This window comes from Rattus rattus, chromosome 8, assembly GCF_011064425.1.
Source record: "Rattus rattus isolate New Zealand chromosome 8, Rrattus_CSIRO_v1, whole genome shotgun sequence".
Classification (NCBI taxonomy): Eukaryota; Metazoa; Chordata; class Mammalia; order Rodentia; family Muridae; genus Rattus; species Rattus rattus.
This window is the reverse complement of record NC_046161.1, coordinates 96,590,520-96,616,338: the sequence shown is the minus strand read 5'-3', so window position 1 is coordinate 96,616,338 and position 25,819 is coordinate 96,590,520. Positions and strand designations below refer to the sequence as shown.

At 43.6% G+C, this 25,819-nt stretch overlaps 1 protein-coding gene across 1 annotated transcript in view; it reads left to right on the top strand.

Annotated features, from left to right (window-relative positions):
• Window positions 1-25,819, top strand: part of Nek11 (NIMA related kinase 11) — a 233,237-nt gene that overhangs the window by 70,738 nt on the left and 136,680 nt on the right. Inside the window, exons 7-12 of the mRNA XM_032910420.1 lie at window positions 5,621-5,685; window positions 6,809-6,935; window positions 17,114-17,263; window positions 17,373-17,451; window positions 19,084-19,172; window positions 23,002-23,098. Of these exons, the coding sequence (XP_032766311.1) occupies window positions 5,621-5,685; window positions 6,809-6,935; window positions 17,114-17,263; window positions 17,373-17,451; window positions 19,084-19,172; window positions 23,002-23,098 (607 nt within the window). The remainder of the gene's footprint in view (window positions 1-5,620; window positions 5,686-6,808; window positions 6,936-17,113; window positions 17,264-17,372; window positions 17,452-19,083; window positions 19,173-23,001; window positions 23,099-25,819) is intronic.

Sequence of the window (25,819 nt, the reverse complement as noted above, 5' to 3'; positions counted from 1 at the left end):
GTATTCTAGAGCAGACAAAGACAATGGTAGAGAAAGTAAGATGGGTGGAGGAAAAAGAAAGGAAAAACTGGCTCTCTCCTTTGGAAGGTTCCTGTACTGTGTTTTAATTTAGGTTGTTTTTAAATTTGGAATTCTTGGAGTCTGCAGCAGATGGCGGGTACGTAAATGAGACTGTTAAAGCCTGGGAACGTTCACAGTTCACTCAGCTGTCTTTGAGAACGATGTAGAGATCTCCTTCCTGTTGGGGGTATAGAGCTTATTAGCCCTGTTTCTCAAGGGAAAGTGGAGCGACCCCTCACAGTGTGCTCAGACTTGGTGGTCTTGAAATGCTGCTGATATTAGTGCTTCCCCAGGGTGGGAGAGGCAGGCTGGTGCACATCCCCTGAGGTGGCTTTGTTATCACCTAGCTACCCACACATTTCCCTAAGGTGGCTTTGTCACCACTAGTTACATTTCTCAGCTAGCTTGCAGAAACGTGGTAAAGTATCTAAATGAATGTCTGAAAAGTGGCATGGAGAATTCATTTCCTGGGTAGGGTACCTGTTTGGGAATCCATGTAGTATATTTGGTTGAGGAAGGAGGTGACCTTCCCACCTTTGGGAGAGGGAAGTGCTGAGCTGATTATGGTGTCTGGTGTCTCTTGAGTCCCCCTCTCCTATGTCCTCTTCTTGAGGATGTCTTGTGGTCAGTTCCTGTCAGCACATTTCCACACCAAGTCAAGCAGACTTCCGATGTGTTGGCCATAGCCAAGAAGTTTAGAAAGGCCTGACCTCTACTTCTTGACTTCAACATGGGGTTCATGATCAAGCCACAGATAAGGAAAGTCAAACGGGAAGGAACGGGGCTTTCCAGCTGAGCATCGTCAAGGAGTCACTGGACAGATGGGGCCTCTGGGAAGAAGAGTTTGCAGTGAACAGTGAGACCCTGCCTGTCAGATAGATAGACCGGAAGGTGGGGAGCTAAGTGTCAGACTATTTACACAGGGCTCAGGGGAAGTGAAAGTTAAATGTCTGTGCCTTCTCTGCAGTCCAGCATTCTGCTGGCTTCCTGCCCACGTAGGGCATCTTCACCCCTGGAGAAGATCTGGAGGGTGGGGGAGATGGGGAGCAAGAGATAGGAACCCTAGCATAAATTCAGACACAAATAAGCTGTGGCCAAATCATTACACAGCACTTGAGTGCCATGGTCCAGAAAGAAGAAGGGCGTTCCACTTCTGTAGATAATATGGGGGGTTAGTGGATAGAGAACTGTTAGGATGTTGCACTTCTGTAGATAATATGTGTGGATAGAGAACTATTAGAGATACTTTGGGATTTCTAGAGAAAAAATGCAACAGTCGGAACTGTTTGTTACCTTGTTATTTCCTGGATTTTTAAAATGCTTTTTAGAGGGATTACTGTTACCCTAGTATATGCTAAGACTTTTTTTATTACAGGATCCATTTTGCTTACTGTAACCACAAAATCAGTAAATCGCAATTTTACAGTTTCCCCCATAGCTTGCTGGCTGGCCTGTTAGATAAGACTTCTTGCTCTATCAACACAGAGACAACCCACTGGAGACAATTCATGATGGAATCTGTGTCCCAGCATATTCTGTGCCTTAGTCTTGAAACACACGTAGTGCTAATTTACATGCTTTGTCTTTGTGTGTGAGGGATAACAGTATATTACGATTTGTAACTCATCGCCCACCTGTCCGGTTGTCACCAGATAGCTTTGTTGACGGTGTTTTACTATCCTGTTCTCTTCTGGCACGCCCCCCGATGACATCGGAAAGTCAACCCTTAGACTCTCTGGCTCCTTGCATGCGTACAGCTCCAAGAGATCTGACTACCTTCTTGGATCTAGAATCAATAGGGCCAGCATGGAGAAGCCTGGCTGGCTGAAGATCCCTTTATTTGCAAGTACAGAAGTACCTTGGGCAATGAAAGGATTCTTTATTTTGCTTTTCAGGAGGACAGTTCAGGAGTCAGTTAACTGCTAACTCAGCAGTGTCCTCTGGGATTCAAATTCTTTTTGCCTCTAGTCAGGCCAAGCTACCTAAGCTTGTTCTCTTGCAGTTGTCAGGTTGATGGATCACCCCTTCTTATAACAGCAGTCAAGTCCGGAAAGTATAGAGTTGGTCTCTCCCTGACATACACAGCACTCTATAAAAACAGAGAAATATCTTCTACAAGCTTTTGCTGTGTGACTTTTCTTGGAGGAGATATGAACAAAGGTTTATCCCAGTTAGGGCACCAAGAGTTAGTGAACCAGTAAGTTCATTAAGGTTACTAATAAGTTCATGGGTGACTAAAAGACAGCTTCATCACTCAAAAGCCCACTCCAACATGGCTGTTGACTCACAGAGGCTGCATCGCTGGAGCTCCCTGCACAACCTGCAGACAGCTGCACTGGACGGAGTCTCTCTCTAGCATTTGCACACTGCATTATGCCACCTTGGGGAATCTCTTGAGGCCTCTCAGGCTGACTTCTTGGGCTTTGCAATATGTATTTCATTTTTACCAGGTCCTTCCCTGGCTTGATAGTTCCTTCCTTCCTTCCTTCCTTCCTTCCTTCCTTCCTTCCTTCCTTCCTTCCTAAATTGATCATTCCATTCATTTACATCTCAAATGATATCCCACTTCCCAGTTATCCCTCCACCCAACCTCCCCACCCCATATCCCCCTCCCCCTTGCCTGAATGAGGGTGCTCCCCGACCCACCCACAAGCTCCAGCATCCCCCTACTCTGGGACATCAAACCTCCCCAGGACCAAGGGCTACCCTTCCCATTGCTGTCAGGCAAGTCCATCCTCTTCTGCATATGTATCTGGAGCCATGGCTTCCTCCAGGTACATTCCTTGGTTGGAGGTCTAGACTCTGGGAGAACTGGGTGGTCAGGCCGGCCTATATTGTTCTTCCAATGGGGTCGCCATCCCCCTCTGTTGCTCTAGTCCTTCTACCAGCTCCCCCACCAAGTCCCCTGAGTTCAGTCTGATGGTCGGCTCCAAGAGTCCTCATCTACGTAGGTCAGTTGCTGGCCAACTTCCTCAAGAACCTCCGAACTAGGTTCTGTCAGCCAGCGCCTCAGCAACCACAGCAACAGTGTTTAGTTTTGTGTCTGCAGACATGGTGTATCCTCAGGATAGCTCATTTCTTGTTAGCACCAATGACCTCTCTTCCCCTACCCCATTGTCCAGATGTGTCAGTAGACTTTACTGTTTGTTTACTGAAGGACATCTTGTTTGCCTCCGTTTCTTGAGCCATGGTGAATAGAGCTAGTGTAATTGTGGAGGGTTAGATGTGGATCTATAACAATGTGTTCAGTGGGGTTAACTTAAGACATGTTTTAATTCTGAGTTTCTAATTTCAGTGCTTGCATTTTCCCTTAGAAGCTCTGTTTGGCAATCTCCTTTGACAACAGCCCCCGCCCCCTGCCCTTTGGTGTTTCTACTTCAAGTTTTCTCTCATACCCTTTGTGATCTTAAGCATTTAAAATGTACTGAGTCTGATCTTGCTTGGTTGTCTGGAACATTCTAGGATCTGGTATCACTGCATATTCTCTGCTGATTCTTAGCCTACATTTGCTCCTGCTGGATGAGCAAAGAGAAAGACAGCAATTGACCATTAAGACTTATTCTCTGGCTAAGGGTCTCTGCGATCACACAGCTATTGTGTATCTGAATCCCTGCCCTGAGTGAGTGTTGTCCTCCTCTCAAATTATAAGCTTCCTTTCTGAACTAACGTAGGCAGGTTTCCTAGGTCTGTCTGAAGTATACATTGTACACCTATGGATGTGTGTGAGCACCATCTGTCTCTATTACAGACTTTATGAAGTATACATCGTACACCTATGGATGTGTGTGAGCACCGTCTGTCTCTATTACAGACTTTATGAAGTATACATCGTACACCATGGATGTGTGTGAGCACCGTCTGTCTCTATTACAGACTTTACGCCTTCTGCTGAGAACACCGTAGCCAGCCCCAGCTTTCTGAGACCATCACATTCCCAAAGGCACTGAGGGGTCAGCACCTGTTGTCTACTCTGATTTTCAGTTTCTTTTCATATAACGCTCCCAGGGGATTTGCTGCGTCATGGTTTCAGCTCATGAGAGCCCGTTCGTGAACTTCGTTTAGCATCTTGGGATCCCCTGTAGGAGAACATTTTCATGTTGTCTGGTTCTCTCACATTGAGACTAGAAGTCTTAATGGACATTTCTCATCCACTGTCATACAGCAAGTCAGTAAGTACTTCCTGATTAGCGTCATCAGAATCTTTGTCTTTACAACGTGTAAACAGGTTGGTATACTATAACGTTTTGCAATAACTTGCCCATCCACTGATGGTATGGTTACTGGATGCAGTACTATGTAAACCACACTGCAAAACTGTACAGCCTGAGCTATGCAGAGAGTTCCAGACCAACCTGAGTTATGAGACCTTTTCTCCCCTATTCCAACAGCCAGAGTAAAAGCAGTCAGACAAACCACGCCACACAATCTTTTTGAAACATTAAAAAAGCAAAACAGAGTGTTCCTTTCTCTAAAACCTCCATTTATGAACTCTTCCTTCCTTGGAGAAAGGAGAAATGTCCATGCTTTGCAGCCTTTAAGCAGTGTAAGCTGGATATGGGAAAGGACACACATGTGCACATACACATGTTCATGCACACACACAGGCACACACATACACATGCATATATCCTTCCATATATAGCCATACTTGACTTTTTTATATTAGTAAGACAACATCTATGTTGTCTCCATGTGCATATTTTATTGGATAGTTTATGTATTTACATTTCAAACGTTATCCCCTTTCCAGGTTCCCCCATCTCTCCTCCCCCTGCTTCTGCGAGGATGCTCCCCCTCTCACCCACCCATTTCCACGCCAACAACCCTGGCATTCCCCTACACAGGGGTATCGAGCCTTCACAGGACCAAGTGCTTCTCCTCCTATTGATGCCAGACAACACCTTCCTCTGCTACATATCCAGCTGGAGCCATGGGTCCCCCATGTGTACTCTTTGGATGGGGGTTTTGTCTCTGGGAGCTATGGCGGTCTGGTTGGTTGATACTGTTGTTATTCCTATGGGGTTGCAAACCCCTTCAGCTCCTTCAGTACTTTTTCTAATTCCTCCATTGGGGTCCCTGTGCTCAGTCTGATGGTTAGCTGCAAGCACCTTAATCTGTACCAGTAGGGCTCTGGCAGAGCCTCTGAGGAGGCATCTCTATCAGGCTCCTGTCAACAAGTACTCCTTGGCATCAGCAATAGTGTCTGGGTTCGGTGTCTGCAAATGGGATGGATCCCCAGGTGGTTTTTTTATCTTCTTGAGCTTCATGTGGTCTGTGAATTGTATCTTGGGTATTCCAAGTTTTTGGGCTAATATCCACTTATCAGTGAGTGCAAACCATGTGTGTTTTTCTGTGATTGGGTTACCTCACTCAGGATGATATTTTCTAGTTCCATCCATTTGCCTAAGAATTTCATGAAGTCATTGTTTTTAATAGCTGAGTAGTACTCCATTGTGTAATGCACCACATTTTCTGTATCCATTCACACTTGACTTTTAATTGAGTTTAGTTTTCTATTTTCCATGACATTTTATCATCTTTTTTTTTTTGCCTTTTGTAGGAGGATACTTCATCGAGACTTGAAATCAAAGAATATATTTCTGAAAAATAATCTACCCAAAATTGGTAAGATGTTTTAAATGCCTGCTCTAAAGCTCCGAGCAAGTTTATCGTCAGTGCTGCCACAGCAGTTCAAGTGTGCAGTTCAAGCAAGCATGGACGCAATCCAGCCCTGGCTTCTTTAGCCTTTGCAAATATTTGTTTTTACATAGAGGAGCCCAACAAATCCTGGTTGTTTTGTTTGTGATGATCTGATATGAATGGAAATATCAAACACTTGCTCTTAACTGGCTGACTTAACAGGCGTGCTTTGCGGTCCTTTGCCGGGCACTTTGTAAGCTGCAGGTCACTCGTCTGTTTGAGTTTCTATGATTTATGTGCATGGACACTATGCTCGCACGCATGTTTGCACACCACATGCACACAGTGTCCACTGAGGCCGGAAGGGAGCATCGGATCCCCTGGCACTGGAGTTACAGCTACGTTGTGAATTGTGGGTGCTGTGGATTGAACCTGGGTCCTCTGGAAGAGCAGCTAGTCAGTGCTCTGAAGCACTAAGCCATCTCTCCAGGCCCCTCACTCACCCATCAGTAAATCAAAGCCATACATAATTCAAATGGTCTATAATGGCCTCATTAATATTTAATTCTTTAGAACTATCCTTCAACTCAAATAGTTACTCAGTTGTCTGAGTTTCCCATAGGAGATTCATGGGGAAGAAGAGAATAGAGGTATGTGACTAATTAGAGAAGCCAGTGGATTCAAATTTCTTTACGTATATTCATGAATAGTTTACATTTTTAGAAAAGTTCCCTTTGTTGTAAAATGAGATCAAGCTCTTCTCCCTGCAGGGGAATTTTCATGTCTTCCAATCCAGTCCTTCCAAAGCCTCTGTTGGTGATTACCAGACTTCAGTAATAACAGGTTGTTCTGCGTTTCTATAATCCCAGAAATAAAGACTGTGAGGCTAGAAAATTCACTTTCCTTGTTCCGTCTTCTTTCTCCTCTAAAGCACAGATGTTTAAAGCTATTGGCCATCATTATGTAATTTAAAATGCCCCTTGTCTTCCCTTTAAAATGACACGAGGCGCTGCATAATAAATGATGAAGTTAAATCCGTTTTACTTGTTAATTTCCAGTGATGTTTTTGTTGCTTAAAATATTTACACAAATTAACCACAATTCCCAGGGGACTTTGGAGTTTCTCGGCTGCTGATGGGTTCATGTGAGCTGGCTACAACTCTGACCGGGACTCCCCATTATATGAGTCCGGAGGCCCTGAAGCACCAAGGCTGTGATGCCAAGTCTGACATCTGGTGAGTAGGTGGTGCTGGCCCTGGTGACTTCCTTCTCTGCTGTCTGAGGTCTGTCCGCTCTGTTCTGAAGTTCACCCGCTTACTCACTCTACTCACCCTGTCCCGTTTGGCATTTGAGTTGTGCTGTGGCCAGGGGGGCAGAAGCACACACACCTTGTTATGCTCTGAAAGGCATTTCAGAGATCCTCTCTGTTCGTAGATGAGTTGTTCCTGAACCACAGGGGAAAGTCCTTAATGTGGCCAAGACATTAAATTTTGATGTGCTTCGGTTAGCCTGTTAAATAAAGCATTGGACTCCTAAAGCCCGTGCTTTGTTTTATATTAAGGTTAACTCCCAGCTCTGGGGAATGTGCTGCTTTTCTGCATTTTAAAAGAATTTTACTAAAGATTCTGGATTTCGGGGTAACCAACATGTACCGTTTTCTGGGTTTTCAGTGATGGAGACATCTGTGATCTCTCTTACGTCTATGGTGCTCTTGTATCCAGAGCTAGGTGGGAAATGCCTCAGTCTGTCCCGCTATAAGCAGCGGGCCCTGCAGGGAATGCTGCTCTACTTCGAAAGGACCTTATATAATTTTCAGCATTCACGAGCTGAAGGACAATCTAGTTGAGAGCTTGTTAATTAAGTAAATAATTATTCTATGCAAATCAATGTTAAGTAGTTCTGAGCCTTCAAAGACAAGCAATGTAAAAGCATGCCCATGTTTGTTTTTTTTTTTTTTTTAAAGATGAGAGGTAGAAAATGACCTTTTGTGTGGTCAGGGGAAACTGAGTCACCACAGAGCAGTTGGCTTAGGGTCCTTGTAGGAGTCGTGATTTTTCTATTTACTTTAGAGCCTCCCATGGGAGAGAAGCTGTCAAGGTTTGTCCTAGCGCTGACCTTCCACAGAAATCACATCCCTTCATTTCAGTCTCATGATTGCTTTGAGATTCTCTGCTGACTCTTGATCTCCCTAGAGTCTCTGGTCCTAGAGGTCCAACCCAGTTCACCTATCACTTTCTCTAATCCTTTCCCATGTGTCCCCCAAAGTAAAAAAGGAAACCGGAATAAAAAGCAGAAAGAAAAGAGGGCAAAGGCAAGTCATCAGGAACAACTTTCTCTACACTGTTTAATTGAGCACTTACTCCCCCGCCCCCAAGACTGTGCATAACCTAGATATCAAAGCAGAAACACCTGCCTCTTGCTCCTTGTGGAAAATCTTGCTACTTTGGTGATCCTTCTCCAGCTCAGCTGGGCTTCGCAATGGCTATTAGCCACCTACCTACCTTCCTACCCCTACCTACCATTCTTTCTTCGCACTTAGTTTTAAAAATATTATGGATTATAAAATAGATTCAGATATATAATGTCTCTATGATTATGTTATCTAAAGCCATCTGATTCAGGGCATATCAGTTCAGGAAGCTATTGTGTAAGTTTCGGGAATGCTCTCTGGCAGTATACCTGATTCCTTTACAGGGCATCCATACCTGTTTGCCAGCTCAGAAGGAGGCTCCTAGGTCACGGAGGCAGTGGAGCCCCCGGGGAAACAAAGCCACTCCTTCGCTCCTTCTGTGCCCAGTCCACTTGTTTACAAACTACTCCTTCTATTACATGAGAAATTATTAGAATATCAAGCAGCATTCCTGTGGCGTTTTGTAGCTACTAAAGGACCTGACACATAGAAAATCTCTCCCAGCTTTAGACCAGCTCCCCTACTGTGATTATAAACTACTCGGCAAGTGTGAGCTGAGAGTGTATCATCATCTTGACCCCAAATAACCACTTTATTATGAATTCAGTAATTACTTTGCTTGTATCTAAATCAAAACAGGCTTATCTGGAAATGAAATTTCAGCTACCAAACCCAAAGTGGGACAAATATCGGAGAATTAATTAATATTAATTACAGTGGCAGACAGAGACGTGTGGCGAGTGATCTTAGGGAGACACTCAGGAAGATTGGATTGCATAGAGAACCCATCTCTACCTCGGAGCGGGTGGCATCTGTGTCCTGAGGAATGTCTTCTGGGGACTGGGAATACATATGAATAATTTATAGATGCTCACTTGAGCGTTAACAGTGGAACATGCCATATTTATGATGCTTTAAAAATCAGCCTAATACTGATTACGTTTTTATCCGTTAACACTTGCCCATATGCAACCTCCCTTCCTTCTGTAATCCATTATACCTACCTAGATTTGATTATTTATAGCCTTCAAGTACAGAAGTTGCTCTCAAAGGATGACTTGGTTCTAAAAGTTGATAAACACTTCTTTGGAAAGTTACAATACTAAGGGCCATCAAGGGCAATACTTTGAATCCAGCTGGTGTGTAAGTGTTTGCTAAAAATATGTTTTCTCCACAGGAGAAATATAAACATGACTTGTGTTCCTCAGCCAGGGCTTCAAGTCAGTCTAAACACTGAATAGTTAGCATACTTCTCAGAAGAAAAAAGACAGTGCTTTTGGAGTGCTGGTGCTGTAGTCGGGCGGAAGTGAAGCACCATCTTACCGTTGCTCTAGTTTCCTTCGCGAGAGTCAGCTCGGCTGTTCTCTGATCTGTTACTGTGTGTTTGTTGGGTGTTTTAAATGGGGAGAATGGTGGTGGGAATCACACTGGTGGGGTCTACTTCATGCTCAATAATGGACCCAGGCTTTAGTGTTCTCAGAAGGCAAGCTTAGCTACAGGTGTTCAAACACAGAGAGAGACCAGGACCTGTGTGCTCTGCCTGGCCAAAGCATGTATCCTCATTGGAGAACAATAATTACACCTATGCCCATTTCCTTATAAGACCCTCTGAACCCAACAGCCTGATGTCTAACCTATATAGGAACTGCTCTGGTTAATGGCAGGTGACATGGGCCTTTTGTACCACAGTTTCCTCAGCACCAACTCAGAAGGCTAGGGGATGTCAGTTGTTGGTCCAGGAGCCCCTGCCGTATAAGACATTTGGCTTATGTCTCTGCTTCTCTTTTCTTCACCAGGAAACTAAAGATTCCTTCCCAGCCCGTTTTCAGTCAGAGGGGCCTCAGGTTAAACTAGTCTCGGCTCCATGGTTCTTCACCAGTTTCAGGTTGTAGGCTGTTCCCAGTGCAAACGGGTATCATCTATGCCAGGGGACAATCAAAGTCTGTGCTGAGCACCTCCCTGTGAAAACGATTTCTTTCCCATGCTTTAGAACTGCCCATGTTACATTGGCTGAAGCAAGTCACATGGCAAGTCCAGTGTCACCAGAGAAGGAAGTGCCCACTCAATATGTGAAGGGAAAAGGAACATATGGAGAAGTCACCCTCCCAGAGGATCCATCTTGTAAGGATCCTCTAGCAAATGTGTTGGAAGGTGACAGTTGGGACAGACAAAAGAGAGGTAGATTTTTCTTTAAGCTGGCACAGTCCTCTCCCTGTGCCATTCTATCTTGTGATGTTCATGCTATCTTAACAAGCCCTGGGAGACTGCATAAAACGAGTAAGGGAGCTGGGACCATAGCCATGATCTCTTGTGTGAAGCAGTTTGAGTCACATTAGCAGTGGGGATGCTGCCAAGTCCTTAAAGCAGCAGTGGCATGGATAGCAGTTGGGGGGAGGATGACTTAATTTGTTACCAACCTCCTCTCTGCCATAGGCGGTCGCTGTCCATGGTCCTTCCCGTACTTTCTGGTTTATATGGAATGCTTAGGTCTGGCTTCAAGAATATCTGAAGATGAAAAATAATTTAATTCCTACCCAAAAGGGGGGAAAACTATGAAAACATTAACTATGCCCACTTTCCACCTATCTCAGAAATAAATAATAAATAAATAAATAAATAAAGTCAAGGATGGTTGCAAGGGTTATGATATTCTGTTAAGTTCTCTATTTCCCATATGCTGCCCCCAAACCCAGTCACTATTGCTGATGCCAAGTAGAGCTTGCTGACAGGAGCCAGATATGGGTGTCTCCTGAGAGGCTCTGCCAGAGCCCTACTGACACAGATGAGGATGCTTGCAGCCAACCATTCGATTGAACAACAGAACTCCAGTGGAGGAGTTACAGAAAAGACTGAAGGAGCTGAAGGAGTTTGCAACACCATAGGAAGAACAACAATATCAATCAACAAAACCCTACCCGAGCTCTCAGGGACTAAACCACCAACCAATGAATACACATGGAGGGACCCATGACTCCAGCCACATATGTGGCAGAGGATGGCATTGTCCAGCATCAGTGGGAGGAAAAGCCCTTGGTCCTGTGAAAGCTTGTTTCCCCAATGTATGGTAATGTCAGGGCCTTGAGGTTGCAGTGGGTGGGTGGGAATGGGAGAATTCTCATAGAAGCAGGGGGAGGGGAAGGAAGCATGGGGGAAGGGATAACATTTGAAGTGTAAATACATAAAATAGTCAAGAAAAATAAAATTATTTTAAAAAGAAATAAAGATTAGGATCCTGTTGCTGTAAAATTATATATATTAAAAAACATGTTGTGTCTTTTAATCCCACACTAAGTCCAGCACCTGGGTCCCAATTCCATGGCAGCCCAGTGTCTCCAGCCACCACAAGCTCTCTTGAATTCAATTAAATCACCCCAGGAAATAACACACAACACAATAACCTCTGATCCCATTGATAAGATATAATTGCCCACCTGGACATACCCTGTACACATCCATCCCTTAAAAATATTCATAAAAACCTGTAACTGTGCAGAGAGGAACCTTAACACCGGCCTCCATGCTCTCTCCGCTGCCTCCCTCTTTTGCTCCAGTCTCCTCCTCCTCTCTAAAACTGGTCTCCCGCCCATCCTTCCACCTGCATGATGACATCATCCTACAGAATCCTAAAAAAATAAATTTCTCTCTCCTTTAGCCAGTTTTTCTTGAGCCATTCCTCTTTCTTGTTTCCCTTTACCCCAGCTATTGGCCTTGATCTTCCATTGGCCAATTCCTGTAGAGGACATGGTGGTACCATGGGAGCCTAGAAGGGCCAAATAACCTTCGAAACTCTAGAAATTATGGAAGAGAGTGTTTAGGGCTTTTACAAAACAAAGAAAATTCATCTAACCCCCGTTTTTCTATAATTGTTCACAGACACACACACACACACACACACACACACACACACACGGATATATACGTTTTCTTGATCACACTCACCAGTTTCAAGTGCTCAGTCCCCCCACGTGGCTCTCGTTTGCAGAGCTGTAGAGCTTTTCATCAGTAAAGGGACTTCTGTGGGCTTGTTCTGAGCCACTCCCACTTAGCTTTCTCTTCATTCTTGTACACACCCTGCCTTGGGCCTCAGAAGGGCCCCTGCTGGTTTCAGCTGCTAGTCAGCCAGTCTCCCCCTAGTCCCCTTCACTCCCTGCCTCTCTCTGTTATCTGCCCTCCTCCTGTGTAAGTGTGTGTGTGTGTGTGTGTGTGTGTGTGTGTGTGTGTGTTTATTGAAAACAGAGGGGCAGGAGAGATGGCTCAGTGGTTAAGAGCACTGACTGCTTTTCCAGACGTTCTGAGTTCAAATCCCAGCAACCACATGGTGGCTCACAACCATCTGTAATGGGATCTGTGCCCTCTTCTGGTGTGTCTGAAGACAGCGACAGTGTACTCATATATAATAAATAAATCTTTTTTAAAAAAGAAAACATCAGAATACCTCTCAGTCACATCAAATGAAAATATTACCTAACAGATAATATGATTTTCCAGCACTGCTGGGCAGGTTTCTGCGGGAAGCTCTGGCAGAGCTTTAAAGAGGTAAATTTAGCTACACAGGGACAGGCGGTTGTCATTTCATTTGCAATTCATTAGCAGGCCATGCTTCAGAAACTCTCCCATAGGTCTGGCGGCGTGGACAGATGGCAACTGGGGGGATTTAGGGTAGAATATGTCTCACTGTACCTGATCCCCACCTTCCTCTATCGCGTGGGGACACATTTGTTGTTTAACTCTTCAAAGTTGGAGGTATTTTGGAGAAAGAAAGGAATGCAAGACACAGACTTCTAAATAAAGTGCAGTGCAGTGCGTGCGTGCGTGCGTGCGTGCGTGCGTGCGTGCGTGCGTGCGTGCGTGCGTGCGTGCGTGTGTGTGTGTGTGTTTCTCTACTTCTGCTTTCCAATACTGGTGCTTTCTTCAAAAGGACAGAAGTCAGGAGCTGATATAACAATTTTCACAAAATAATATTTGGTTAGAAGTTGGAGAAAATAAAAGCATGGATAAATGCAATTACAGTTATAGAATAAACAATATATCTAGGGGATATATTTTAAAATATATGACTGGACAATCCAGACATCTTTAACTCCAGACGTTGTAGAAGCTTGTCCAATCATATTGTCTCACATTGCTTTCGCTAGCTTCTACTCATTTCATGTATTTTTGTTGGAGAAAATGTGCCACTGGGATTTGACTTTGCGATTTCAATGCTCAAGCCAGACCCAGTGTCTCTCCCTACCTGCTGCCTGTGCATCTGGATGTAGAATTCTCAACCACTCCCCATGTCTGCCTGCAGTCCACCATGCTTCCCACCATGACAGTGGACTAAACCTCTGAGGTGTTAAGGCAGCGAAAATTAAATGTCTTCCTTTACAAGAGTAATGGTGTCTCTTCACAGCAATAGAACATTGATCAAAATAAGAGATTATTGTTCTCGCCCAGTCCTTTCTACCCCTTAGAGTGAGGTGGGGTGTATTTGACTTCGTTCTTCTGACCTCTGTCTTTTTTTTCCTTTCCTTAAAAGCTTTTCTTTGTAGTAACAAGTACTGCTTTGGTTTCCATTGGTTTTCAGCCGTTCTAGGAGCATGCAGAATCACTACCCTGGAGTGCGTATTTGCATTTCTCTGATGTCTAATAATGTTGAATATCTCATGAGTTTTGATCATTTAGTATCTGATGAAAATATTCTCTCTCTCTCTCTCCACCCATATGAAGTGTAGTTTACCTTTGCCTTAATCAAGCACTAGAATTTGCATATGTCTGTATTTGCGAACAGCTCTTTTCTGTTCCATCAGAATCTTTCTTTCATCTTTGTCAATACAACGCTTTCTATAAGGGACACATTGTTAAACCAACCTGTTTTTGTAGCACTTCCATTTAAAGTTAGAGTCATCTTGTCATTTCATACATAAGAAGAAAAACAAAGGAAAGATTCCAACCACGATTGCAGGGAAATCATTTTAGGAGAAATTGACATCTTCTTCTTAACTGGATCTGCCTGGGTGAATGGATTCCTCTTCTCCTCCGCCTCTCTCGTTCTTTGGTCTTCATTAATTTCCCCCATCACTGCATGGTGGCCAACACTGGAGGACCCGGCACACCTCTTACTAGGTTTATTTCTAGATATTTGACATTGACGTTTTGGGACATTAGTGGAAGTGGCACAGTTGATTTCATTTCAAAGTGCTCTTGTTGCAAACTTAGAGACAAGAACGGAGTTTGTATCTGGCGGGCTTGCTTAGTCCACTTATCTCCAAGGTCTGTAGAGTCTTTTGAGCTTTTTATGTACTGAGTGTTCTTGGCTGATTTTTGTTATTTTTTCTAGCCTATTGTCTTAGGCAACACATTCATTTCCTGCAGTATAGGTACAGTATACTGATTCTTATCTTATCCCAATCTCAGTAGGAAATTGTAAAATTTCAGTATTTCACCAATACGTGTATTTTTTTTAACAATATATTTTAAAGCTCTAAGAACAGGACTAAGGAAATTTCCTCCTGCTCCCAAAGTGCTGTGTTTTCTTCTTTATAAAACTCCAGATACATTTTGACCATTGTGAATGAAATGCGTCTTCCCCATCTGTTAAGGTGATGTGACAGTTTACCTTTTGTTTCCTATAATGAGGCAAATTTCAAAAGACAAAACTATTTATTTGTGGAGAGTTGTCATGTCATGATGAGTATGTGGAGGTCAGAGGGCAACGTTCAGGAGCTGATTACCTTCTCCCATGGTCACTATGCTTAGACTCCCGTCATTAGATTTGCAGCAAGCCCTTTCATCTGCTAAGACATCTGACTAGCCCTGCATGCTATACCTCTGACTTCCTTGTGTATAGGTAGATTCTCAAGGTTATTTGGAGAGCAGTGTTTTGTTTTGTTGTTGTTGTTTTGTTTTGGTTTTATTTTGTTTTTGTTTTTTGGTTGTTTTTATTAAATCCAATCTGATAAGCTTTAAAAAATTGAACTATTTTACTGTTGCCCTAACCCTCACCCCCCGCCAGTCAGAGCATGCTGACTCATTCCTCCTACATTTTACTTAGATTTAATGTAACTATGTTCACATTTTACCTTATGTTTATGACCTCTGTGTCCCATTTGTTTCATTCTTTTTATCTCTTTCTTTCCTTTTAGTTTAAAATTTTGTAGTTGAATTTTCTTTCTCCCGGCTAGCTTTGCTTCTGTGTTAATCCTTCAATGATAACTCAAGAAAATACAATATGCAATCTTTTTACTGTCCAGTAAAATTGTCATTATGACTTCTTTTCCCCAGCACAAGGAGCTGAAAACACTTCACATCTCCGGATCTCTTCTGTCTTTTGTCTTGTTCTTGATATAAACCTTATTGCACACAATGTTAGACCCAACATGATTTATCAGTGTGGTTGAAAGTTCATTTATACATATCCACAAAGTGTTCCATTCGATGCTGTTTCTCAGTTCTAGTGTTGCTTATTTCTGCCTGGGATCACTCTTTTAGAACATGTTTAGTACTTTCCTGCTGGCAAGGAACACTGTTTTTATTTTTCTAAAAATGTCATTATTTATGTGAAGAAATTTATCTTCTTAGATGCTAAAATCTCAGCATATTAAAATTCCTGTATACAATACCATTTGATAGATGGATACAAAATTTGAGCTTCATGTTGATCTTGGGGCCCTAGCAGTTCTGCGTAAGAGCTCCTAACACTGTGTTTTTCCTAATTGAAACAATAGAGAGTTTGGAAGAAAAATGCTTTCATTCAAGAGTCGGTTCTCCCATTTGCTACTGTGTGGCCTTGATCAAGTCACTTGGCTTCTCCCAGCCAATTTCCTTGTCTACAAGTTGAAAAAGAAATCCGGTATTGACTCAGTTTCATTGGGAAGCTTGAGCTGTTGTGTGTGACAGACATGAAAGTGCTTTGTAACCAGCCCAAAAGCTTTAGTGTTATTAAATGCTTATTGGAACAGAGACCTTTTCAGCATACATATTCAGAATTCTCTTACCTGCATGCACTTCCACAAGAAACCACAGAATAAGTTCTGTTTCCTTCTAAGCATTGTTAAAAGTTACATAACATATAGCTTATAAACAGCCTATCATAAACTCATTTTATTCATCTTTTAAGCAACCACTATGAACAGGGAAATCTGGCTGTTACATAATTCACAATACCCGTAAGATTAAAAAGCAAGCCTATTGTTTTTTTAATACGGAGCTCAGGGAAGACTTTGACTTTCATTCTCGGCATGATGTGGGGGCATTAGAACACGCTCCTGCCAGCTCAGAGGGCACCATTTGGCCTGGTTAATGCTTCGGCGCTGTGCTGCTCTCTGGTTTGATCTCCTGTTTCACAATCCCCAAGGAGAATTGTACATTTTAATGTGAGTTATAAGTAGTTTCTCTCCCGCTGCACTTGCAAATGGATTCTATTCAGAAAACTAATAAATAATGCCAGCTTCCCTTTCAACATACACAGTACAGGGAAGGCCAGGCTAATAAATTAAAAATTCATTCTGCATGCGGAACTTTTAAAAACTACCTTAGGAAGGTAACATGTAACCTCATTTTGTTTTCTCTCATAAAGGCTCATTTTAAAATGCCCGACTACATTAATCAGATTTTATACTCTCCCCTGCACAGATATCTTGCTATTGGATTGTTTATCTTTCCTTCAGACAATGTAATATTCATATTTTTTGTGCTTTATCCTTTGATAGGTCTTTGATTTGTGTGCTGTGTGCCTGCATGCATGTGGGGGGTGTGTGTGTGTGTGTGTGTGTGTGTGTGTGTGTGTTTGTGTGTGTGTGTGTGTGTGTGTGTGTGAGTTTGTGTGTCCCTGTCTGTCTGTTTGTCTTTTGAGTTCAGGTTTTTTTGTTTGTTTTTCTTTGTTAATATGTAGTTTGTAAACAAACTCAAATACATGTTTGTGCATTGTGGCTAATACCCTAATATCTCTGAGGCTTTTCATGATGGGCAAATTTTAAATGGGACGTTTGTTCTTTACTTAAATGTTTTGGTTTTTGTCTGCAGGTCACTGGCATGCATTTTATATGAGATGTGTTGCATGGATCATGCGTTTTCTGGCTCCAATTTCTTGTCTGTGGTTTTGAATATCGTTGAAGGCAACACGCCTTCACTCCCTGACAGATACCCACGAGAACTAAACATCATCATGTCACGGTACGCAAGCGAGTCCGAAGCGGACACTGTTTGAAGTTCTGTTACTGTGTTTGGAAGGAACTTAGGTTTTTGTTCATTTGGAAAAACGTTTTCTCTTTGAACATTACAGCATGTTGAACAAGAGTCCCTCCCTGAGACCGTCGGCTGCAGAGATTTTAAAAGCCCCTTACGTGGCAGAGCGCCTTCAGGTATTAACCGAGAGAGGCGTAAGGGCTGACAGACAGTCTGTGACCTCACATGCTGTGGGCTGAGTGAGGAATCGGTCAGAAAGGAGGAGAGCAGGTTTAATGGAGCCGAGAGGAAAACCTCTTTGCAAAGGAGGCCACACAAACTCTGGTTCCCAGATGCCACCAGACATGGAAAGTCAGGGCTCTGAATTTCTACCTAAAACCACTTTCTACCTCAGAAGCTGGCAGATCTTACCTGAGCACCTTAAAGTCCATCCCCGTTAGGCCAAGAACGTATTGCTAATAATACGGAAATCTGAGCTTTTCATGGAGTTGTTATTACTCCCTCCTTTGTGACGTGATTTCAAAGCTTTAATTGGTTGGGCATTTCTTTGTTTTCCTTCACATTACAGAGCTTGATTAGACAGAGGACCTGCCTGGGGCATAAGAAGCAAACTGTTCTCTCAAAGGCTTCTAACCTTCTACAGGCCTCTCCCAGCTTTTGTTATTCTGATCCCCCAGGCATGCGGTTAGGAATAGCTGTAAGAGGAACCTCAGAACAGCCTTGCAACAGGTGCCAGCTTCCCACCAGTAGGCTAAGGTCTAGATCCCAAGGAGGCAGAGGTAACAGTGAGGTGTGCTCTGTCAGAAGGCACAGTGCTGGCCCTGGGGAGACCGAAAAGAAAGGGGCGGGCATGGTCTTCTGTTCTTCTGAAGTTTGACTGCAAGGAAAAGTAGGAAAAATGAAAAAGATAACAAGAACAAAGGAGACTGAACATTAGTAAAAAAAGAAAAATAGAACAAGGGGGGAGTGGCTTGGTGGCCAGAGGCATAGATGCCATCTTAACGCTCTAAGTGGGTAGCCAGGAAAACAGTTTAAAAGGAGTCTTGAAGATGGTGTCAGATCCTCCGGAACTGGAGTTACAGGCCTGTGTGACTCACCACGTGGGTACTGAAGAGTACACCAGGGTCCTCTGGAAGGCTGCCAGGGCTGAGGCATCTCGCTAACCCTGCAATATTTCAAAATTAATATCAGTAAACTCTGACAGCAAAGTATAAAACCTTAAAGGCCAACTCCAACAAGGCCAAGATTACCTAGAAGCAAGTGAGTTGTAGCCACTCTGGTTCAGCGTTAGCTCCTGTCTGAAACATTGGGGATTCTATTCTTCATAGGTCTGGGCATTATTTTTGATTTTACAAATGACAATGTGCATTAAGTAAGTAGCTCTTCTGCTTGCCGAGATCTAGACCACACCCTTGAATGTTGTACCTTAGCTAAGTGCCTCATTTGCCTGGTGCCCATCTTGTCATGGGGTGGGTTGACTTAGTCTATTGAAGGCTGATAGCTGGATGCTCCTAGAGCTGAGGGAAGGCCTGGTGGTGGCGGGCAACGGCAGGAGTGAGGAGGGGAAACCAAGAGCAAGGTGTGGTTAGTGAGGCAGGCAGGAGCTACCTCTGTGGGATCTCCCACACAACCTGCCCCACAGTATTATTTAACCCTTCAAAGAGAGACAAACAGCTGCCGGGAGTTTTATCTTAAAGTGCCCTGCTCCGGTCTGCAAAGGCCTCACACAGCAAGGGCATGTGGTACCTTTGTGCCCCTTCATTGCTGAAAGCGATGTTTAAGGTCCACGTGGTTTCCCTTTCTTTCAGCACCTGATGTATAAACATCCAGAGACGACACTGGAAGACAAGAGGAACTCAGCCTGTCAGAAGGAGGCTGCCCATGCAGTTAATGCCATGTAAGTAATCGCTCTGCTTTTAAAAAGCCCATCTCGTGTGAATGCTAAGCGCATCCGTCTTTAAAAATCTGTTAGTGCTAAGATGACTGTGTGGAGCATCCTAGATTTCACTTCAGTCTTGCCAAGGAATTAAGAAGCGTCAGTAATGTGGCGTGCCAAAGCCATTTGCCCCGGGTGATAGCAGGCTGATATTCTGCCTGCCTAAAGCGCCAAGCAGCTCGCAGGATGGCGTCACAGTCGCCCGGTGAGTGTATAGAGAAAGGAGTGTCTAAGACGTTTAGGATGTTTATGCAAATGAGCCTCCCATCAGAAACCTAGATGGCTTCATATGGTGTTTGTTTACCTGACAGAATCTCTGTCTGCTGAAGGAAAAGTATTGTAGGTTCTGGAGGCATTTGAAAAAATAGCCAAATTCACTTCACACACACACACACACACACACACACACACACACACACACACACACACACACAGAGAGAGAGAGAGAGAGAGAGAGAGAGAGAGAGAGAGAGAGAGAGAATACATCTTTAAAAGAATCTCATTAAATTTTTTTTTCTTTAACTTGTAAAACCACAGAGTGGTGGGTGACTTCAGATCCTGGGTACCCATCTATGCAAACAGTTGAGGTGCAGATGCCAGGGACCCTGCTTCTTAAAGATTAAAGCTACAGTTTTGTTAATGGAACTCTATTTTCTAATAGAGCATTAGCTCTCCCTCCCCGGTGGTGGGCCAGACAGTGGTAAGAGAACAGGAGCCTTCTTGCTGACCTTTAAGGCCACATAGCCAGGTACTGTCCTCTGACTCACACTCCTGTGTAGAGACTCTCCCCTGACGCACCCCCCAGTGGTCTCTCCATTGTGTCTGACTGGATTTCCCAGCCTCACCTTCAACCTAAGCAGATGGGCACCTGAAAGAGATCCCTCGGGGTGATTTATAGACATGTTTCTACTACGCTTATTTTCTCGCATTGCTAGCCATTCCTTCCAGAAAGTTTATTTTTGTTTATTAACTACAGATGTGAGAGTAGAGGTTATCCTGTTTTTAAAATGGTGAGTTAGTTTTGGCTAGCCTGCTGCACTGTAGTTGTGGGACAGTTACAATCAGTGGCATGCTAGAATTTGATTGTCTGGGAGGTATTTCACACTGAATAATATGGATTTCAACCAGTCCCCTTTATTTCCAAGATCTGTGGCTATGTTTCAGGGAAGCCAGTTAGGTCTTATAAAAGAAGAGGGAGCATATTCCTGATAAATTGTCCCTTCCTGGGACACTGTAGTCTGGATGATATTATAGAAGCATGAGAGTTTCGGACGGCAGTTTCTAGTGGAGTTGCTGAAAGAAGAAGTTGAGAGCAAAAAGGAGATACTTGTCCCTAACCAAGGACAGAAGTACAGGTCACTGGGAGTTATGGCCGCCAGCCTTGCAATCCCTGTTTAGCGTGAGCAACTTCTTCGACTGAATGAAAAGGAGCTTCTCCAATAAATGAAGGGCGACTCTGTGATGTGGGTGGTGGTGTTCTCTTTTATATTTACACGGAGTTCATAGCCTCCAGAGGACACAGAGAGTGTGACTGGGAATTAGGCTTTGAGCCCAGGGAGGATTATTGACCACTGGACCATACTTCCATAAAGTGTATATTGGAGAAAAAGCCCAGGGGATAAGCCACTCAAGACAATACAGTTGTTATAATGCCACCCTTAGACAGTGCACGTTATTATCTCGTGTGACACTCACTGTAGCCCAGTCTTTACAGACAAGGAAACTGGGGTTCACTTTCTAGCACCCTTGGCTACAGAGAGTGAGGGGTGGAGGTGGAATTCACTGCTTTCCAAAGACCATGACTATTACACAAAGCTGAGTGACTCCGGTGGTCTATTTACTCTCCGATGGCTAGGACCCTAATTTGTCTCACATTATAAAAACCAGCCATAGGCCATGAAATGAGCAGAAATTTGGAAAGTACACAATTTGCTTTTAAGCAGAAATCCAATTTGAGAACTAATGCTGATTAACTCCAGTCCTTGTTGGCTCGTTACCCACTCGGAGTTTATTAGATTCTCCTGCCTCAAGATGCTGCTGCCCTCTCCACAGAGCAATGATCCTTGGGTAAAATATTCCTTTAATTTTTTTCCTGAGCATGTTTGGTATGTTGTGGAATGTTTATTACTTATAGGCAGAGAAAGATTTACCTGCAGACTCTGCACGCCTTGTGTGTAGTGCAGAAAATCACTCCCTCAGAACGGGTGTGGCCGAGGAAGCTGCAGGCTGATGAGAGAGCCAGGAGGCTGAAGTGAGCTGCCTTGCCTTGGGGTGCCCCAAATAAGAGTCCAAAGCACATATGATCGCTTACTTATTAATACCCTCATCCCCCAAGTATAATTACCGAGCAATAGATTAGATGTCAGGCTCTAATGATATCAGGCCTCAGTCCCAGGTGAAGACAGAGGTTGAAAGTTAGGGAGGTTGTGGCGATGACCGTTTGCTCAGGCTCTAACCCTCACCCTGCTGGCACTTGGGCTGTCCCATCAAGAGCCTGCACAGACAGCTTCAGTACGTCACTCTGTATTAGTTACTTTCCCCACTCCGTGATGAAGTGCTCCGATAGCAGCAACTTAGGGGATACAGGGTGTATTTTGGCTGGCTGTAGGGGTACAGTTCATCACTGAGGAGAAGTCCCAGGCAGTGGGAGGTTGGGGAATGGTTGATGAACATCCTTGAGTTTACAGGCAGGCCTACGTGGTGTGAATGCTCCTGTCACGGTCAGTTTCCGGTCACCAGGTGATAGTACGGATTTCTGTTGGGAAAATGTGTGGGCTGTCTGTTCTCGGGAGCCCTAACATGCTGGTTCCTATAAACCACTGATTGTGGGGCTAACTGGGGAAATATATGCACATGAATTACTCAAGCCATTACAGCAACTCATAGTTCCAACCCTGTGTCTAACTAAGTAATGCTAACATCTCCAAGGTAGCATAATTCCTGTTATTGGTTGAATATAAATGGAGAGTTAAATCTGAAAGGAATGCATTAAAAAGGCAAATGTAATACTTCCCATGCATATTAAAAACTATTATTCAGATTAAAACTATTTATAGGCAAAAGAATAGCATGAATATTCCACATGATATACTAATATTGTTCCTATTTGGCCTTGATTTTATAAGCTAATTAGATTAGAATTTTGATCATTGTTTCTAAGATTCAAGAGAGGCCATGTATTTTAGCTAATGTCGTTGAGAAATGCCAACACTGTGCATGATCTCATTAATATGTGTGAAAAACGAAATATGTGGAAGTAGAGAGTAGAACAGTGGCTGCTGGGAGGGGTGGGCATGTTAGAATCCTAAGTCCTGGAAGTCTGTCCGTCATACTTTGTGGTGGCTAATAATATGGTTCCGAATAGTTGACAGTTGCCTAGACAGTAGCCCTATTACCACTTCCGCTCCACCATAATGCCCACACATTCTTTGACATGCAGTTCCATTGTCCTCACTTATTCACCATGAAGTAGAAGGAATCTCAGACACTGGGGGTAGTAGCATTTTCACAGTCAGGATGCTCAGGGGTAAGTGCTATCTTCTCCTGATATCCCACGGGTTCCCAGAGTTGAGTACAAGCCATAGCTTCCATGTATGTTCTTTAGAAGAGAAGCACATGAAAATTTAAAGAGATATAATCATTTGTGGGGCTGGACCATGAGGGACAGACCTAATGGTCTGGCTTCCTGATAACCAGTCTGCCTATTAAGATAGGCATCGTGCTTATTTACACTATAGATATGGTGTAAGTGATTTGTACTGATTTTTATACACTTCTATTGACTTCACAGAAAGATTACTGAAGGAAGAAGATATAAAGAAAATAACAAACGGGCCAGAGAACCAAGATCCCAGAACTTTGGGTCTGTGAGTGCCCATGTGCTCCAGGTAAGCACCCCTCATTCATGTTTAAGTGGATTCATCGGACTAAATGTGTAGGACAGGGGTAGAAAATAAAGCACCCAGACTGGCATGGCCAACATTGGGGAGGGCTTTAGAAAGTAACCCGACAGTTGGTGACAACCCTGATTCAAAGCAGCTTGGATCTACAAGTGGACCAGTTGATTCAACCCTCGCATATCAAGTGGTCACTGTCTCCACAGTAGAAGAAAAAGTAACTGTCAGGACAGATATGCACTTAACTTGATTTTCACTTCTGTCCTTCGTGTCTCACCTCTCCAGTCCATCAATCCCTTTTGTCTTGTTTTTTGTTCTTTAACCTCTTACTTCCTGTCTCTCATCCATATCATCATGCACTGTGGTAATAACTTTGCTCTAACTGAAGAAGGACCACAGATACCTGATACTGAATAAATAGAGTTGCAGGATTCCCTTCAACCCACATTCAAGTCTTCTGTATTTGAAATCTCTGAGTGGTAAATGCTATTTTCATTCATGGCTGAGAATATCTCTCTGGCCTTGGTGGTACGGTCTGTTACGTAGGTAGTCTATGTGGGAGGTCATTTGGGGCAGTTGACATCAGGACCAACCTTACAGCTTTTATGATAAAGGCACCGTGGAGTAGAAAAGCTTTAAAATGCTCACCCAGAGATTTCTGTATCTGAGATGCTTTCTTTGGACAGAAAGAACCAACCTGGAGACTGTTGTACAACCTCAATCTCAGTGCTATGGATCTATAGCTTAGCTTAGCCACTCCAGACTTCTAATCCCCAGAATATGTAGAAGTCCAAGCCAATCTTCCCTTTAGACAAGTGAGGCATTTGTTTTCTGTCCCCCTCTGGGCAAAACAATGCTCATCTATTTCGTTCAATTATTCAGAGCATCAGATAGTCCAGAGTTGGATCACACAGAAGAACTGGGCTTCTCCATGTACTTATGGGTTTCCTGCTTGTTGAACTGGTCAGCAGATACCATAAGAGTGCTGGTGATAAGTGCTCGACCCCACCCTGAGTTCCACCTTTCTGTTACCCCCATTTTTAGTGAACCCATCTGTAGTATCTGTCACTGGTCTCAGAGATCTAGGAAATTTCCTCCTCATGGATACTGGCCAATAGAGAAATTGCTTGCCAAGAGGACATGGGGTCAACAACAGGACCAGGTCTCAACCAAGAGAAAGATCTGGATGCTACCACAGTTCTCAGGAAGCCATGCCTCAAGAAAACTGAGTGCCTTGCTTCAGGACCTCAGACACCCCTAGACACTGTGATCATTGACAGCCTCTGGGAGTAGGTCTTTGCCCCCAAATCTGTCTGTCCATACAAGACTGAAAACTAGGCATTCCCAAAATCTAGACAAGGAAGCTGACGGGTTCATAAAGATTCTGTGTTAGTTAATGTGTGTGTGTGTGTGCAAACTACTTGCTCAATCATTAAGATAAACTGGAGTGCTTATTTCTGGAATGCTTTGAGATCTGAGAGATTTCTTTGCTAAGACTGGAGCTTGGGAACCAGATATGGTCTTTTATTTTATTTTTTTTTATTGTGAAGCCCAAATGACCTTCCTTTCTCCTTTTTCCCTTCTCCTTCCTTCCTTTGTGGCCCAGACTGGCCTTAAACTCATGATCCTCCTGCCTCAGCCTCTCACCTGCTGAGATTACAGGGATGTGAAGCCACACCAAGCTCTGAGTTTATTTTGAAGCTATCACATGGTGAAGAAGAATAAGATCTTACGTGTTAGGGACCGATAACCTTCCTCATCTGTTCACATTTCTTCTTTAACCCTTTAAGATGATCGTCTTTGTGTCTGATACAATTACTATCAGTAGTATAAACATGCTGTGACATATGGAGGTGCTGAACAACTATAAAAGCCAAAGCCTGTTTGTCACCGCTGCAAACTTGGGTATTAGGATTCTACTGATAACCCAAGACTGCATGGTAGGCAGAACCTCAGGAGATTTTCTTGTCCATGTTACTGCACAGAACATGGAGCCAGAGAAAACATCTATATTTTGGCCCAGCTCTGATGAATAAAGGTTGCTCACAGATCCTGTAATTCCCAGGACACAACCCTGGTGACTTCCTGCATTGGTGACTTTCCTTGATGCTGTGACAGAACACAAAAGACACTTAAAGGGGGGGGTGTTGTTTTGGGTCTGAGTTTTGGGGGATTTGGGATTTGGAATTACCTTCCTTAATAGCAGGGAAGCTGTGGTGGCAAGGACATTACATCTTCACTCAGGAAGCAGAGAGACAAATGTCTCTCAGCCTAGCTGACCATCTCCTTTCATTCTGTCTAGGACCTCAGACCGTGGGCTGATTCTGCCCACACTCAGAAAGTGGGATGTTTTCTTTGATTCAACCTTTTTGCAAACACTCTCAGAGACATGCAAAACGTGTTTCCATAGTGATTCTAAAGCTTGTCAAAGGGACAAGTAAGATTGACTATCACACTTCCCTTTCTCTCAGTGTGTGTGTGTGTGTGTGTGTGTGTGTGTGTGTGTTCATGTGTGCACATGTGCACGCGTTCACACAGACACATGCACACACACATACAAACTCACACTGTCCTGTACTGGCTAAAGATTCTGGCTCATTCTTTGAGTTTTCCGAGGTTTGGCACCACTGACCGTGGTCCCGAGCTTTTCTGAAGTGTTTCCTAGGTTTGTATATGGATAGGAGCATTGTTAGCAGTCAGCATGAGGATGGC